At 43.6% G+C, this 16970-nt stretch overlaps 1 protein-coding gene across 4 annotated transcripts; it reads right to left on the bottom strand.

The window, feature by feature from the left end:
* Positions 1-5969: 5969 nt before the first annotated feature.
* LOC123046008 (probable dual specificity protein phosphatase DDB_G0281963) lies at positions 5970-9091 on the bottom strand. Of its 4 annotated transcripts, none has more exons than XM_044469274.1 (3): positions 8934-9091; positions 6468-7051; positions 5970-6360 (listed from the first exon to the last, which is right to left on the bottom strand). In XM_044469274.1, the coding sequence occupies exons 2-3, from the start codon at positions 7027-7029 to the stop codon at positions 6206-6208; spliced, it is 717 nt and encodes a 238-aa protein (XP_044325209.1). In that variant the 5' UTR covers positions 7030-7051; positions 8934-9091; the 3' UTR covers positions 5970-6205. The 4 variants fall into 4 exon arrangements, with proteins under 4 accessions (XP_044325209.1, XP_044325210.1, XP_044325212.1 ...); XM_044469275.1 differs by having other exon boundaries at positions 6468-7019; XM_044469277.1 differs by having other exon boundaries at positions 6468-7012.
* Between the last annotated feature and the right edge of the window lie 7879 nt (positions 9092-16970).

Raw genomic sequence — 16970 nt, 5'->3', positions numbered from 1 at the left:
AAAGGTTTTCGACAAGTTCAAGGTGTTGACTACGATGAGAGTTTTTCACTCGTATCTATGCTTAAGTCTATCTGAATCATGTTAGCAATGGCCACATTTTATGAAATCTGGCAAATGGATGTCAAAAACTACATTCTTTAATGGATTTATTAAATAAGAGTTGTATATGATGCAACCAGAAGGTTTTGTTAATCCTAAAGGTACTAACAAAATGTGCAAGCTCCAACGATCCATCAATGGACTGGTGCAAGCATCTCGGAGTTGGAATATACGCTTTGATGAGTTGATCAAAGCATATGGTTTTATATAGACTTTTGGAAAGGCCTGTATTTACAAGAAAGTGAGTGGGAGCTCTGTAGCATTTCTGATATTATATGTGCAAGACATATTGTTGATTGGAAATGGTATAGAATTTTTGGATAGCATAAAAGGATACTTGAATAAAAGGTTTTTCAATGAAAGACCTCGGTGAAGCTACTTACATATTGAGCATCAAGATCTATTGAGATAGATCAAGACGCTTGATAAGTTTTTCAATAAGTACATACCTTGTCAAGATTTTGAAATAGTTCAAAATGGAACAGTCAAAGAAAGAGTTCTTGCCTGTGTTGCAAAGGTGTGAAATTGAGTAAGACTCAAGACCCGACCACGGCAGAAAATAGAAAGAATGAAAGTCATTCCCTATGCATCAGTCATAGGTTCTATAAAAGTATGCCATGCTATGGACCAGACCTATTGTATACTCTGCCCTGGTTCGGCAAGGGAGTACAATAGTGATCTAGGAGTAGATCACTGGACATTGGTCAAAATTATCCTTAGTAGAATAAGGATATGTTTCTCGATTATGGAGGTGATAAAAGAGTTCGTCGTAAAGAGTTACATCGATGCAAGCTTTTACACCGATCCAGATGACTCTAAGTCTCAATCTGGATACATATTGAAAGTGGGAGCAATTAGCTAGAGTAGCTCCGTGCAAAGCATTGTAGACATAGAATATTTGCAAAATACATACGACTCTGTAATATGACAGACCCGTTGACTAAACTTTTCTCACGAGCAAAACATGATCATACCTTAGTACTCTTTGGGTGTTAATCACATAGCGATGTCAACTAGATTATTGACTCTAGTAAACCCTTTGGGTGTTGATCACATGACGATGTGAACTATGGGTATTAATCACATACAGATGTGAATATTGGTGTTAAATCACATGATGATGTGAACTAGATTATTGACTCTAGTGCAAGTGGGAGACTGAAGGAAATATGCCCTAGAGGCAATAAACAAGTTATTATTTATTTCCTTATATCATGATAAATGTTTATTATTCATGCTAGAATTGTATTAACCGGAAACATAATACATGTGTGAATACATAGACAAACATAGTGTCACTAGTATGCCTCTACTTGACTAGCTCGTTTATCAAAGATGGTTATGTTTCCTAGCCATGGACAAAAGAGTTGTCATTTGATTAACGGGATCACATCATTAGGAGAATGATGTGATTGACTTGACCCATTCCGTTAGCTTAGCACTTGATCGTTTAGTATGTTGCTGTTGCTTTCTTCATGACTTATACATGTTCCTGTAACTATGAGATTATGCAACTCCCGTTTACCGGAGGAACACTTTGGGTGCTACCAAACGTCACAACGTAACTGGGTGATTATAAAGGAGTAGTACAGGTGTCTCCAAAGGTACATGTTGGGTTGGCGTATTTCGAGATTAGGTTTTGTCACTCCGATTGTCGGAGAGGTATCTCTGGGCCCTCTCGGTAATGCACATCACTATAAGCCTTGCAAGCAATGTAGCTAATGTGTTAGTTACGGAATGATGCATTATGTAACGAGTAAAGAGACTTGCCAGTAACGAGATTGAACTAGGTATTGGGTACCGACGATCGAATCTCGGGCAAGTAAGATACCGATGACAAAGGGAACAACGTATGTTGTTATGCGGTTTGACCGATAAAGATCTTCGTAGAATATGTGGGAGCCAATATGAGCATCCAGGTTCCGCTATTGGTTATTGACTGAGAATAGTTCTAGGTCATGTCTACATTGTTCTCGAACCCATAGGGTCCGCACGCTTAAGGTTTCGATGACAGTTATATTATGAGTTTATGAGTTTTGATGTACCGAAGGAGTTCGGAGTCCCGGATGAGATCGGGGACATGACGAGGAGTATCGAAATGGTCGAGACGTAAAGATCAATATATTGGACGACTATATTCGGAGTTCGGAAAGGTTCCGAGTGATTCGGGTATTTTTTGGAGTACCAGAGAGTTACGGGAATTCGCCGGGGAGTATATGGGCCTTATTGGGCCATACGGGAATAGAGGAGAGAGGCCAAAAGGAAGGAGGCCTGCGCCCCCCTCTGGTTCGAATTGGACAAGGGGGGCAGCCCACTTTTCCTTCTCCCTCTCCTCCTCTTTCCTTCTCCAACAAGGAAAGGAGGAGTCCTACTCCCGGTGGGAGTAGGACTCCCCCCTTGGTGCGCCTCCTCCATAGGCCGGCCACCTTCCCCCTTGCTCCTATATATATGGGGGCAGGGGGGCACCCCAAAGACACAACAACAATTGATCCTTGAGATCTATTAGCCGTGTGCGGTGCCCCCCTCCATCATAGCCCTCCTCGATAATATTGTAGCGGTGCTTAGGCGAAGCCCTGCGACGGTAGAACATCAAGATCGTCACCACGCCGTCGTGTTGACGGAACTCTCCCTCGACACTCGGCTGGATCGGAGTTTGAGGGACGTCATCGAGCTGAACGTGTGCTAGAACTCGGAGGTGCCGTAGTTTCGGTGCTTGATCGGTCGGGCCGTGAGGACGTACAACTACATCAACCGCGTTGTTCTAATGCTTCCGCTTTCGGTGTACAAGGGTATGTAGATTACACTCTCCCCTCTCGTTGCTATGCATCACCATGATCTTGCGTGTGCGTAGGAAATTTTTGAAATTACTACGTTCCCCAACAACACCATACCTTCAGTACCACTTAGTACATATGAAAAGTAGATTATGATAATTGACCTTTCATGATCGGATTTCAGGCAATCATGATATTGTATTTTGTAGTTTTAATAATTCTGACTAGAGGGGTATTTCGTGACTTGTGAGTGTCAGGTTCGATGCATAAGAAATCGTGGTCTATTTGTTATGTGCCATTCTGCGAAAGAACTTCATCATCATTATGCATTTTCCCCCCTTTCATTTGAGTTAGTAAAGTGGTTTCTGCAAGACCAATATAATCTGGTAATGTTATTGCAATGCCATTGAAATTTTGTCGTGCTCATCAAACTCTTTGACCTTGCAGACTATAAAATATAAATTTCATTACTGGATTATTAAGTGGTTCAGAAGATTGGTTTCTCTTGCAAGCAGAGGATTTCCCTTACTGTATGGACCAGAAATTGAATGTATTATTGATGTCTTTGTTACACGATCTATCACCACTCCGACGTCCGTGCCGCGTCGGGAACTCCTCTGCTACATCCTCCTCTCCTGATTTTGTAGATGAATAACCTACCATTTCAATCTGTGAAATATTGCTGAATTTTGTAAACTGTCAGATCATGGTACTTACAACCAATGGAAACCATAGAATTGATGTTCATGAAAGTGGACCAATTACTCTATTGAGGAAATGTAGCATGTAAGATTTAGAGACTTTCATATGAGAATGCTTTGCGCTGCTAGGCGTTCATGATCTTTGTATATTTCAATGGGCCTTTGCGAAGGATCTTCACATTAAAGGCTCCTCCTATTCTCAAGATTATTCAGGCGGTAAGCTTTGAGATTGATTTCTTTTTTGTTTCCCTTTCATTTTGGAGAAAGCAACTGACTGTCTGCTATATGGTTTCCCTTTTGTTTCAGAGCAAGCAACTGGCTTTATCTCTCATATGTGTGATTGGAAAGATGACTGACATTTGACTACGACACTACTAACTGAAGACGATTTTATGTTATGAGACTTTGGCCTGATTTCAGAGAAGTACTAAATTCTGAAGTTTGTTGTATGGCAGTACTATCTCACAAGTACATTTGTTCACACTTACTTGAATGTACCCTATGTGTCAATTTGTGGTCTGTGATTTTAATGTGTGTTTTCCCTGTTGTTGTCATTATCCTCGACAGATAATTCAAATGGTCGATTCATGGCTTGCTACAATAGGTGATTTTCTGAATCTAATGTATTCTTTTGCTGCTGTTGTTAGGTTGTTAAGTCATCAAGACCAACTACTGAGTATACATATTTTGTTCATCTTCCCTGCCTTTTTAGGAAAAAACATGTACCGAAGTCTGAAGGTAAGCTATTCTTTATTTACATTTTATTTGTTTCTTCCTGCTAACCCAGGCTCTAACTAAATGCAAGAGCTTGTGTAATGCTCATTTGCAAGCTACAGGGGAATGCTCATTTACACTTTTAACAGAAATTGTTTGCTAGCCATAGCTGATGTTAATTCTTTGCTGGATCTTATGTCGGTAGGGAGATCAATGTAATTGCCTGGAATCATTGGGTCTCCCTTTAATTCTGTCATCTTCTGTATTGTGGTATTAAATATATCTGTGATGAATTGGCAGGTAAATTTAGGTAGTATCAAATATACTCTTATCATTGGTAAATGCTGCTTATCGCTTCTTCACTGTATCCCACCAGATAATACATGGTGTGTTTTTTTCAACGTAATGATGATATTAAAACCTTTGCCGTTTCTATATGTAAGCTAAGCCATTGATGTTGTATTGTTCTTTTGTTCTTATATGTTGTTCTCATTAAATGATAACATGGTCGGAGAGGAGATGATTCATTGTCGAGTCACTGCTGCATATGGCATGTTATCAGTTAATGGGTTAACTGATAACATGACAGGACTAATGATTTTATCATCATCGCATTTATTTTACCCCTTCTACAATTTCAGTTAGTTATTGTAAAGCATTTTTAATTTACTTAAAGATACAAATTGCTGTAGTCATAGGTCAGCTTATATTTCCTATCATACAAGTTGTATGTCCTTGGAAGTGACCTTTTGATTATGTGCAAACTCATCTCGGAAAGAGTCTGAAATCAGTTCGATAAAAAGGGTGGTAATCATGGCTAGACACTCGATTCTTCACGTATTTGTTGGATCACAAAGATGTCTCACATTTGAAAATACAATTTGATTGGCGTGCCAACATTTTGTATCCCTTTGATTTATTTTTTCAAGACTTGTTTCAATAATATACCATGTGAACTCACTTATAATTGTTTGGGACGTGCGTTGCACGTGCATGCTAACTAGTAATTTAGTAACTGCAAAAAAGTCAAAAAAAATCGCATCTTTTTTGGAATCAGATATGATCAAGTATTGTACTTGTATAGAAAGATTCGTTAAGGAATGACTTCCATGATATTCTGGATGACAAAAAGAAAGAAATCGAAACGCTATATACAAGCACTCTTCACGCTACTCCGTCCTCAATTTTTTTTGCCTGATGTCAACGGGTTTTTCGTCCAAGGGATAGCGGCAGCGTGGGTCAATTTCAACAACAGAAGCGGCCGCCGAGCGAATTGGTGTGCGTCCGGAGGTCAGCGGGTGTAGAGATGACTACGGGTGGATGTTGAAGACGAGGAGAGGGCCAATTTGGATGTTGGAGACGAGGAGAGGGCCAATTTTTTCCTGGCCGCGGCCGCTTACAATTTTTTAGGAGATAAACTAGATAAGGGTTCGGCTAGGTCCGATTTAATATAACTCCTTAAAAATAAAAGTTTATAGTTTTTTAAAGGATCGGCTAAAGATGCTCTGACCAAACATAGAAAGAGGCCAGGGGCTCCGTCGCCTCGGCCGAGAACCATAGGTGTGTTTAGTGCCCTGCTAGAGGGTCTAATCCAGCGATAGGTTGTTTATTTCATGATACTAACTTGGTAGTACCGTAGTTGTTGATAAATTTTCAACAAAATTGGTCAAACATTGCACCATTTGACTTGACAGAAATTTTATAGGTTTCTTTTTTGAGACAAAGGAAGTACACTAGTTAAGAACCGTCAATCAAAACAGACGCTGGACAAAGCTGATGTGGTGGACAAGATAAGCGCGCTTTATACAGAGAAACAAATCTGACAGTATTAGTTCCTAGTTCCTACATATGCTGCTGCAGTATCACCGCTAACCACTAACTCGCCAAGCAACGGCAAGGCCACTTGGCCGAGTAAAATCACATGTGAGACTCGTCGATCCTGCTTTTGAGCAGCTGGAAAGCCGGGATCACCCACGCTCCGCAGCAGCACTGCATACCTGCCCAGTCGAACGATCCCAGCCGGGTCTTGCATCCCATGCACCACAGCTTGTTCGAAACGTACCCCTCTTCCACTGCAAACGTCACGGGATAGACCAACACATCAGGTTTTTGCATCAAAAAATACGCTGAACCAAGAAAGGAAGCAAGAAACAAACAAAGGTAAGGTCGAGGAACTAACCAGCCTGCATCCACTTCATGGGCTCCACGAAGATGCAGGCACTGCATTCAGGCTTCTTCTCACCCGCATCGTTTCTGCGCTTTAAGAAGCCTGCCTCTCCCAGGCCTACTTCGTGCATGACGACGCACTCTTGTGTTGCTACCATCCTCCGGCACTTTTTGCAGCGGTAAATGACACCTGGATTAGCAGCAGCCTGCTCTTCTGGCTTAACATTGGCTTCCACAACTGTGCACTGCCTGATAGTTTCTGCAGGCTTTTGATCAGCCTCCGATCTTGCCTCCTGATCAGATTGCTTTTCTTGGTTAATATCAGTTCCCACAGCAGTGTCTAGGCACATTTCAGCAAACTTTTCATGAACCTCCAATCTTGCCTCTGGATTATCTTGCTTTTCTTGAACAATGCCAGCTTCCACAGCAGTGTCGTCTAGGCACATTTCCGTGAACTTTTGGTTAACCTGTGATGCTAGCATCTCATCTGTTTGCTCTGGTCCTGACTTCTGTTCAACTCCAAATCCTTGTTGCTGACTCGCTTCCATCTGCTTTACACTACATACTATAGCCATGACAAGTTTACATGCAGGCAAGCTACAACCACACAGAACCTAAAATTAGCCTACCATGCTGTTCAAAATTAAAGCCTCCACAAATGCGCTGAGAACTGGGTTCAGTTCCCCCTCTAATTTAACAGGCAAGCCATGAAAAGTCGCATATAGCCCTAGTCAGCTTTAACAGGCAAACCATAAGAAGTCGTGTATAGTGCTAGTAGACAGACACACACATATAGGTGCCCCGCAGATTGCACATAAAACAGACAAAAGCTTCTATAAATGCATTTTTTATCAACAAATATGATTGCCTAATGTACATTAAGGTGTGTAAATAGATGTCTATATGTATTCAGCTGTTCATCAGTCCCTCTATAGGGATCTCAAAATTGCTAGTAGTGCAAGCAACTCCTAAATTAAAGAACTTAGTATTAGGATTTGACTGAGAATAATCATTTCATTGTGCCTTACCTATTACATTCTACATTTATGTAATATCACTCACAGAACTAGTGGCTACAATTAAGAAATGTGTCCAGAAACACTCTTTCAGCCAACTCACACACATTCAAGCTCATCAATATGGAACTCCGCGGTACATTTGTAATGGTTGTGGTGTTTGAATAAAATTACAGGTATCTCTCAGACGATATGGCAATGGCAGACACAAGACATAATATATTGACTAGTAGTGGCAACAGATACATGGACTGTAGAGGGCTATCACATATCCCAAACTCAACTCAGTCCTTGCTTGAATCCCCTGTGCCAACTAACAAAAGCCAAAACAGATACCCCGATGCACACCCACCTGTAACTATATCCAGAAGGCTCTGAGTGGCCAACAACTCTCCAACATGACCTCTGTCAAGCATTAGGTGGTATCCCTGTAAATCTCTCACCATCTACAGCATTTGACAATGTTGATAATGCAGGGTGTTTGTTTAAGAAGTGATAATTTGTTCTCCTTTGGCAAGGTATTTTGGTTTAAGAAGCCGTATTTTGGATCATAGTACATACCGAAAAAGGGTTTCCCCCTGCTTTGTATTCCAAAGCAACCAACACCGATACAAGGAACGCTGGGGCGAACAGCACATCAAGCCCAAAGAAAAAGAAGAAGAAACAAATGACAACAACGGCAGCTCGACAAAGCGCGGATGTCTGTTAATAACTTCATAATTTCTACCGATGTCTGTTAATTAAAGAAACATACGGATGCACCAAAGAGCATGTACAGTGCAAGTGCTTGGAGAGGTGCTTGTTAAGTTATTAACCATTTTTTTCTTGCCACTTAGGATGGCGCTGGTGCTTATTTTGAAGCATGAGTGTCTGGTCAGACACCAATGCTTAAGAGGTACTCATGTATTTAATTACGACGAAATTATATATATGCTAAATCATCTAAGTACCAACAAAGAGAGAATTTGCATTGGAGTAGATAAACTTTGCACAGATGCTTGATGATGTAGGTTCTCCCCCTTTAAGCACTCATAACATGGGAACCAAGCGGCATTTGTTCTTTAATCCCGCAGGGATGAAAACACATCCAGTATTGTGACAACGTCCCCAGAATCACAGATACAATGCACCAAAGCCATCACACCTGGCTGCTAATCCTGCAGTCGCAAACTCCCAAACAGATCACACATCAAGAAAAGGTAAATCGAACCAGAATCGTGGATTTCGACCCAACAACATAGATGTGGGGCAGTTGCAGGTCGGCCATTCTACCCACCAATCAAACCAAAATCCTCTGTGGGCATTGCAAAGTACTAACAAGAAAGGCAAACGACCTTAATAGCGAAGCCGGTCGCCGAGAGCAGAACAGAAACAGGCCGGCAAAGCTCCCCCAAAACCCTAGGGTTCGGCGGGTTCTGGCAGGAGTCAAGGGAGCAAATTAGTGGGATTCTAATCGTGCTCACCTCCGGTGGATGAAGCCGGGTCCAATGGCTCCGCCTGGCGCCCTCGGCTCGTCTCGCCGCCGCGCCGCTGCCGACGAGAGGGATACGGCGCTTCCGGTTAAGTTTTTTTTTTGCCCTTTTCTGATCTGATAGAGAGAATCAGCGAACCTTCCAGTTGAGGTGGGGTGCGAGAGTGGCCGTATCCGACGCTCATTGCGTCTTATAGTCGATGAATCGCACAGGCGGGCGTGGTCGGGCGGCCCAGTTCGGTGTCTACGTTGTTCGTTGCCGGAGGGTTCCGGGTTTCCGTGCGGGTTTATCTCTTTTCTTTGGTTTTTCTGGTTTACATCTGTTTATTTGTTTTTCCCTGTAAACTCAAGTTGTATATATTAAAAAAATGCAGTTTCCTTAACAAAAGTCTATATCTTTTTAAATCTGTGTGCATTTTTTTAAATTGAATATTTTTCACAAAAAATGCGTGATTTTCTATAAAGAAATTGTGCACAATTTATTACAAATATAAACATTTTTAAATACATTAAAATTCTTTAAAATTTAATAAGTTTTTTAAATCATATGATTGTTTTTAGTTTGTGACTAGTTTCTAAAATAAGTCATTTAAAAAAATTCATGAACTTTTTATAAGTCATGATCGTTTTCTAAATACAAAGAATTTTTTTAATTTGGATATTTTTTGAAATTCATGAGAATTTTTAAAATGCATGAACTTGCTAATGATATCACATGGGATATCACGGAACAATTGGTTCTATAGAACCTAAAATCGAAGAATCATTCTTTTTCTAGTGTGTCAATTTTGGAAGGTGATGTTTTCATTTTTGGAGCGAGAGCAAAACTAACAAATGGAACAGAAATATTTTTGAAACAAGGAAACCGATTTATCATTTTCATTATTTTAGAATAAAAGGGTTGCTCGGTTAATTGGCGAGAAATCGGGTGAAAACCATCACACCTCGCTAATCAGGCACACAACAAATAGATTACACACATGGTTGCGAAGAAACATCATCGAGTTTGCACATTAGAGTCACCGACATCACTTCCCTGCAGCAAGCGAATCCGACTTCACTACGAACGGCCATCAACAAAGTCCACACCACAAAGTTCGGGATCAGCCATATGAAGAACCATGCTAACCACTCAGCTACACGCAACAACCAACGTGCAACTCTGATTTTGATGGCAAGCTATGACGGGGGAATGTGTAAGGTTGGTGGCACAGAACAACACAAAACGGACCACCGTCGCATGTCATTGTCGCCATCTAGACCTCGCGGCCACAATTCTGACTTCACAGCAAAAACATCCCGAGACAAATCTTGCAACTGACTACAACAAATTTGTCCCGACCTTAACATCGATCGCCTCCACTGTCATTGTCACGTAAGACCCCGCACGAACATTGTCATCATCTCTTTGTCCCTCCAGCTGGTGCACATCTCACAAAAATGATTTGGCCAACGAGGAAGACGACTTAAAAGTGCCGCCATCTTCTGATCACATTCATCTAGAGTTTTCCCCAAAGTTTTCGAGGGTGGAGGAAGGAGTGTATCACCTTGATGATGCCTTCGAGAAGGGAGTAGTGATGGAGTCAAATCTAGCAGACCTCAGGTAGGGGTCCCGAGCTGGTAGCCTTTGCATGATGGTAAGAGGGACACAAGATTTACCCAGGTTCAGGCTTTCTCAAAGAGATAATACACCAGGGCGGCTCACCGAGGGGAGCCAGGTAGACGGCCTGCTGGAGGGCCCACGATGCCAATCGATGAGGGGGGAGAAGATAAACACCATGCGGCCAACTTGACCTCCAAGTTGGTGTTTTGGCAACCCTATATATGTTTCTTCCCTCTGTAAAACCCTAGCCTCTTCGAGTATATAAGGGGAGGGTAGGGAGCTCTCATTCCCATCTACTCCCGTAGAAACAACTCTCGGTAGTCATCTCTCAAACACCATTGTAAACCCCTCGCATGAGGTATCCCTCCACCATGTATAACAAACACGAGCAGGATGTGGGGTATTACTCTCTGGAGGACCAAACCTGGGTAAAAACTCTGTGCGACCTTCGCTCTGAGACTTCCAGATACGCCAAGACCCCTACCGAGGGATCTGATGGTTTTCTGCACCATTAGTTGGCGCGCTAGGTAAAGGTTGCGTCAGCTGGAGGTCGATCTCAAATTTGATCTTCCCTAAGCTCCGCTGGCCTCCCGTCGGGGGAGAGCATAACCTTTGGTTCTCTCACTTTTACCATCGATGGGGCAGGCCGGGTCGACATACACCCACCGGCCGAGCATGTTCGTACGATCTACATCGGCACCATGGCTTTCACGTTAACTATCATGGCGATTTCCGCATGTTCATACCACCGATCCAACGACCGCGTAGACACATCCGTCATCAACAATGGCATATTCACCGCCGACCTCCGACTCCGAGGATGGCGGTACACTAACACCACATGCACTCCCAACCTGGGCATCAAGGACTAGGCGATGCGGCGACCCCGCGCATTTCCACCAGCCCACCCTGATCTCACACTTCGTCGCCATGGACTACAACAACTGCTTCATCACGCACACACATGAGAACTGCATCATCAATGGCTCCAACTCTAACGAAGGCATGAACCTAGTCGACGTTGTTTCACTCTCAGACTGCAAAAGCAATGAGGTCGGGATATGCTACTTCTTGAGCTTGTGTTGATTTTTCCCTTGAAGAGCAAAGGGTGATGCAGCAAAGTAGATATAAGTATTTCCCTCAGTTAGAGAACCAAGGTGTCAATCCAGTAGGAAGTACAAGCAAGTCTCCAATCTATGCACCTACACAAACAATCAAACACTTGCACCCAATGCGATAAAGGGGTTGTCAATCCCTTCACGGTCAATTGCAATGGTGAGATCTCATAGAGATAGATATAAAAGATTACTAAAATGTAGAACAAAATAAAAGTAAATAAATTGCAACAAGGTATTTTGGGGTTTTTTCTTTTATAGATCTGAAAATATATGATGGAAAATAGACCCGGGGGCCATAGGTTTCACTAGAGGCTTCTCTCTTGAAGGAAAATAATATGGTGGGGGAACAAACTGTCGAGCAATTGATAGAAAAGCACAAAGTTATGACGATATCCAAGGCAATGATTATGAATATAGGCATCACGTCTGTGTCAAGTAGACCGACTCCTGCCTGCATCTTCTACTATTACTCCACACATCGACCGCTATCTAGCATGCATCTAGAGTATTAAGTTCATAAAGAATGAAGTAACGCCTTAAGTAAGATGACATGATGTAGAGGGATAAACTCAAGCAATATGATGAAAACCCCATCTTTTTATCCTTGATGGCAACAATACAATACGTGTCTCGCTACCCCTACTTTGTCACTGGGTGAAATCACGCAAGATTGAACCCAAAACTAAGCACCTCTCCCATTGCAAGAAATACCAATCTAGTTGGCCAAACCAAACTGATAATTCGAAGAGAAATACAATGATATTAAATCATGCATAAAAGATTTCAGAGAAGACTCAGATAATATTCATAGATAATCTTATTATAAATCCACAATTCATCAGATCTGAACAAACACACCACAAAAGAAGATTACATCGGATAGAACTCCAAGAACATTGAGGAGAACATTGTATTGAAGATCAAAGAGAGAGAGAAGAAGCCATCTAGCTACTAGCTATGGACCTGTAGGTCTGTGGTAAACTACTCACGCTTCATCGGAAGGGCAATAAGGTTGATGTAGATGCCCTCCATGATCGAATCCCCCTCTGGTAGATCGCCGGAAAAGGCCCCAAGATGGGATCTCATGGGAACAGAGGCTTGCGGCGGTAGAAAAATATTTCCATGGATGCCTCCGGTGGTTATGGAATATTTGAGGATTTATAGAGACGGAGTTAGGGTGAGAGGGCCTCTAGGGGGGCCACAAGCCAGGGGCACCCCCCTAGGGCGCGCCCCTATGGCTTGTCGTCTCCTAATAGGTCTTCTGACCTCCTCCCAAGTCTCGTAGGTGTCTTCTTGTCCAAGAAAAATCATCGTGAAAGTTTTATTCCGTTTGGACTCCGTTTGATATTCCTCTTCTGTAAAACACAAAACATGAAAAAAAAACCAGAAGTTGGCACTGGGCTCTAGGTTACTAGGTTAGTCCCAAAAATAATATAAAGTAGCATATTAGTGCATATAAAACATCCAAAATAGATAATATAATAGCATGGAACAATTAAAAATTATAAATACATTGGAGACTTATCAGGATAATCTTCCTCGCCAATGAAGACGAATACGTCAGGCTACACACTATTCAAGAAACCCCGGGATCAAGCTCATGGGGTGAGTCAGAACCATCCGAGGAGACCAGAGATAGTCAGCCCATGGGGCCATGACTTAGGAGACCTTTCCACCCAACGTTACAGAAGAAGTATCGTTGTAGTAGGCCATGATGACAGAACCAATGGGAACAACCACGGCTGCGACGTCTCAGATACCACCCGTGACAACCACAATGACAACAACAATAGGGCTGCAAGCCCCACCAGTCTCCGGGCCAAAGAACACCACGACACATGCTCCTACAGTCCCCATCGTCACTATGCAGCAATAGGTTGGTTCGGGTGCCCCAGGGTTTGCCCCTCCATGCTTCCCCACGCCTCCAGCCACCAACCTAAACTTCGCGGAGGCTACAACCATGCTACCACCCATCACCGTGCATGGCATGAACTATCTCACCATGCCTATACATGGCAGTGACCCGGTGTCCGGGGATTTGGAGGCCCTCCGCGTATTGCAACTAAACACGCAACTGCACCTACAGCAGCGCACCTTGGAGGCCACCGCATGCGAACCACGGTTGCAAGAGAATATGACAAAATAGGGATGTGATGAGCCCATCGTCACCCGCGGGCTCTACTGAATGACCTAGTAGCTCGCAGATGCGAGACGGGAATAGGATTCAACAAGCTAACAGAAGCGGCGCGGCCACCAACACCAATGTGCGGACTCCGGGCCATGGCAGCTCTGGTAGACAAGTTGCAAGCCACGTCGAGAGACCCAAGGCTCCTGGCCGATCTAACGTAGGTCCTCCATGGGGCAGTGGAGCTCCAGGACAACGTTGGGCACACACAAGAAAGGCTCGTCGGCGCTGCCAACATCCTCTCTGCTGCAAATCACCTGCCCCATGAACAAAGACGAGTGTCAGTGCAACTTCTAGAGGCCGTACCAGCAGCAGACACCGTAAACCATCGATAGCCAATCTCAGCGGTGGCGGTAAGATAGAGGGCAACGCTTTCTATGGGAGGCCCAGTCGCAACAGGGCATCTAGGCGTTTACCCAGATCCTAGAGCCACGACAATAGAGCATTGTTGGTAGAATCGAGGAGCCCCGCCATCGCGCTTCAACTCACTTACATCCAGCATCGCTCCACCATGCTTTGTTCACGTGGTGATCACCCATCCATTCCCACAGCCGTTCATAGTCCACGGCATTGAGAAGTACCCCGGCAACACAAAACCATGCCATTGGCTCAACAATTACCTCACATCAATAGAGATGGCCAATGGATACATTGGCAATGCATTGCGGCATCCTCTGTGTCTCATGGGACATGTGCACTCTTGGTTGAACGGCCTCCTGCCCAACTCCATCCACACCTGGGCCGACTTCGAGCATGCTTTCCTCAATACCTTTGAGGGCACATACCAGCGCCCGGGGAGAGATGCTGACCTCCATAGAATTAAACAGGGTGACAACGAGTCCGTCTGTGACTTTGTTGCACAGTGGCTGCAGAAGAGAAACACTTTAACAAATATCTCCAACCAAACTTCCATCGGGGCATTCCTCAACGACGCGCAAGATCCCGTGTTCTGCCACAAGCTTGGCAAGAAAATGGGAGAGGGGAATCTAACATCGATGGAAGCCCTCGTGAAGATAACTAACAACTATGACAAATGCATCTGTTGAGGTTGTTGGAGCTGGTGGAGTTGCAACCGGAGGCGCAACTGAGGCTGTGGCTGCATGTGCTGACGTAGTAGCTCTCGTGTCTGTCACTGGCACGGCTGTAGATCTATGTGCCCTAGGCACTCTCTGGAAAGCTTCAGTGGTAGCTTTCCCTCTCCTCTCTTCAGCTTCATCTTGGAGCTGCTCAACAACTGTTTGCATCTCTCTGACCTTCAAGTCTAGATCATAAAACTTTGTTTCAATGATCCTTTCAAGGCTCTCTTGATTCTGAGTCAGGGTGGCCAATCCTTTCTCAATCCTCAAAGTGGCTTGGATAAGATATCCAAGTTGATCTTGTTTTGACTTGAGGAAAACTTGTGAAGCCTCTTCAGCACTTGGCATCTTGGCTGCCTTCTCTACTTTTGCTTTCTCTCTCTTCTACTGAGCCTCTACTGAAGTTGGATCTGTAGCATCCATGACAACTGTGTTGTCCTCAAAGTCTGGCCTTAGGGGAAGGTGATGTTTGTCCAACAAGTATGTGCATGTTCCCATCTTGGAGTTGATGAGCATCTGGATGTGTGGAGCATATACACCCACATTATCTCTTTTGGTCTGCAGCTGTCTTTTTGATTGTCTCTACAATCAGTGTCATCACTTTGAATATTTATCACATCAAACATATGCAGAAAATTGATGGAATGTCCTCTTACCATCTTTTGATCACCAGACTTGGGCAAAAGAGTGTGCCTCAGGATAGTATTGATAGTAGGCAGACCTGACAGGAGATAATAGACAGAGCCAAATTGATGATGTTCCAAAGCTGTATCTGGAATCTCCTTGTACATATGTGCCATGGAGTTATGTCCCTTCCTTGGCTTGGCATACACATCAGTGTCATCCTCATGCTCTTCAGGGGCATTGATTAGCTTGGCCCACTCTGCAACTGTTGACTGGTACCTTGTACCTTCAAACATCCAAACAATCCTTCCATTTGGGTTGAAGTGAGCTGTTGAATAAAACCGCATAATGAGCTCATCATTCCACTTGGTCAACTTCTAACCCACAAAGACATCAACTCCATTCATCCTAAAACTTTCATGAACTCTAGGGAAGTGGTCTTCATTGTTGTCAATGTACTTCCAATCTACCCACTTCATGTCACAAACAATGGGCTTCTTGTCTAGGAGCACAGTCTCATAGAAGTCCTGCTGTTCCTTGGTATGGAACCTGTAATCTACAGCAGTTCTACTTCTTGAGGCATAAGGACCTGACTGTCTCCACAGTCTAAGACCTGCATCCTTCCTGATCTCATATTTTCAGCCACTGGATGTGTATCATCATGGTCAGGGATCTTGGGCTTCAACTTTCTGAGCACTTGGGCTTCCTCTTCTTCTTCCACTTCAGGCACTAGGGCCTTGTTCTTCTCAGCAGCTGGTATGTTCCTGGTGCTTCACTTTGGTGCAGTTTTGGGGGCTAGAGCAGTAGCTTTGGGAGCAGTCTTGGGCTTTGAAGGAGCAGCCCCAGACTTGATGGCATCCCCCATCAGCTTTTGAGATTTAGGTGCTGGTGTAGCATCCTCTTATTCATCAGATGAGTGCTTCTCAAATTCAGCTATGGGATCAACTTTCTTGCACCATCTCCCTCTCTTTTCCTTTCTTTCTTTTTCTTGTCCTCACCAGCAGCCACTCCAACAGTTGATTTGGAGGTTTCAAGAGTTAAGGCTCTGGCTTTTGACATGGGCACTCTCTTGGCAGGTGCCTTCTTGTTCAGACTAGGCTTTGTTAAAGCAGCTGTGCCAAATTCCTTATTGACAACCTTTTTCTTTGAGCTGACCTCTTCCTCAGCAGCAACATAATCTTCATCTTCAGAGTCTAAGTTTCTCTTCTTCCTCTGCCTTGTTGCTTCCTTGGGCAAGTTGCTTGGGGTGCTTCTGCTACCCTCATCATAACTGCCAGAGGGGCTAGTGACCTCACTCAGATTAACTTGCTCCTCAGACTTGTTCTGACTATCACTTTGATCAGACATTGTTGACACTGCAAACTGAAAGCTGACCCTGTGAATAGACATAGATGAGATAGAGTGGATGAGCATCACAAAGTGC

This window comes from Triticum aestivum, chromosome 2B (assembly GCF_018294505.1).
Source record: "Triticum aestivum cultivar Chinese Spring chromosome 2B, IWGSC CS RefSeq v2.1, whole genome shotgun sequence".
NCBI classification, from domain to species: domain Eukaryota; kingdom Viridiplantae; phylum Streptophyta; class Magnoliopsida; order Poales; family Poaceae; genus Triticum; species Triticum aestivum.
Note: the sequence above shows the minus strand (reverse complement) of the source record. Positions and strands in the feature narration are given on the sequence as shown.

Bases quoted from the DNA above. Each gene is read 5' to 3' on its own strand.
- LOC123046008 (XM_044469274.1), bottom strand. From the start codon at position 7,029: ATGGCTATAGTATGTAGTGTAAAGCAGATGGAAGCGAGTCAGCAACAA. The intron at 6,361-6,467 runs GTTAGTTCCTCG...TGACGTTTGCAG, and splicing joins CATGAAGTGGATGCAGGCTG to TGGAAGAGGGGTACGTTTCG.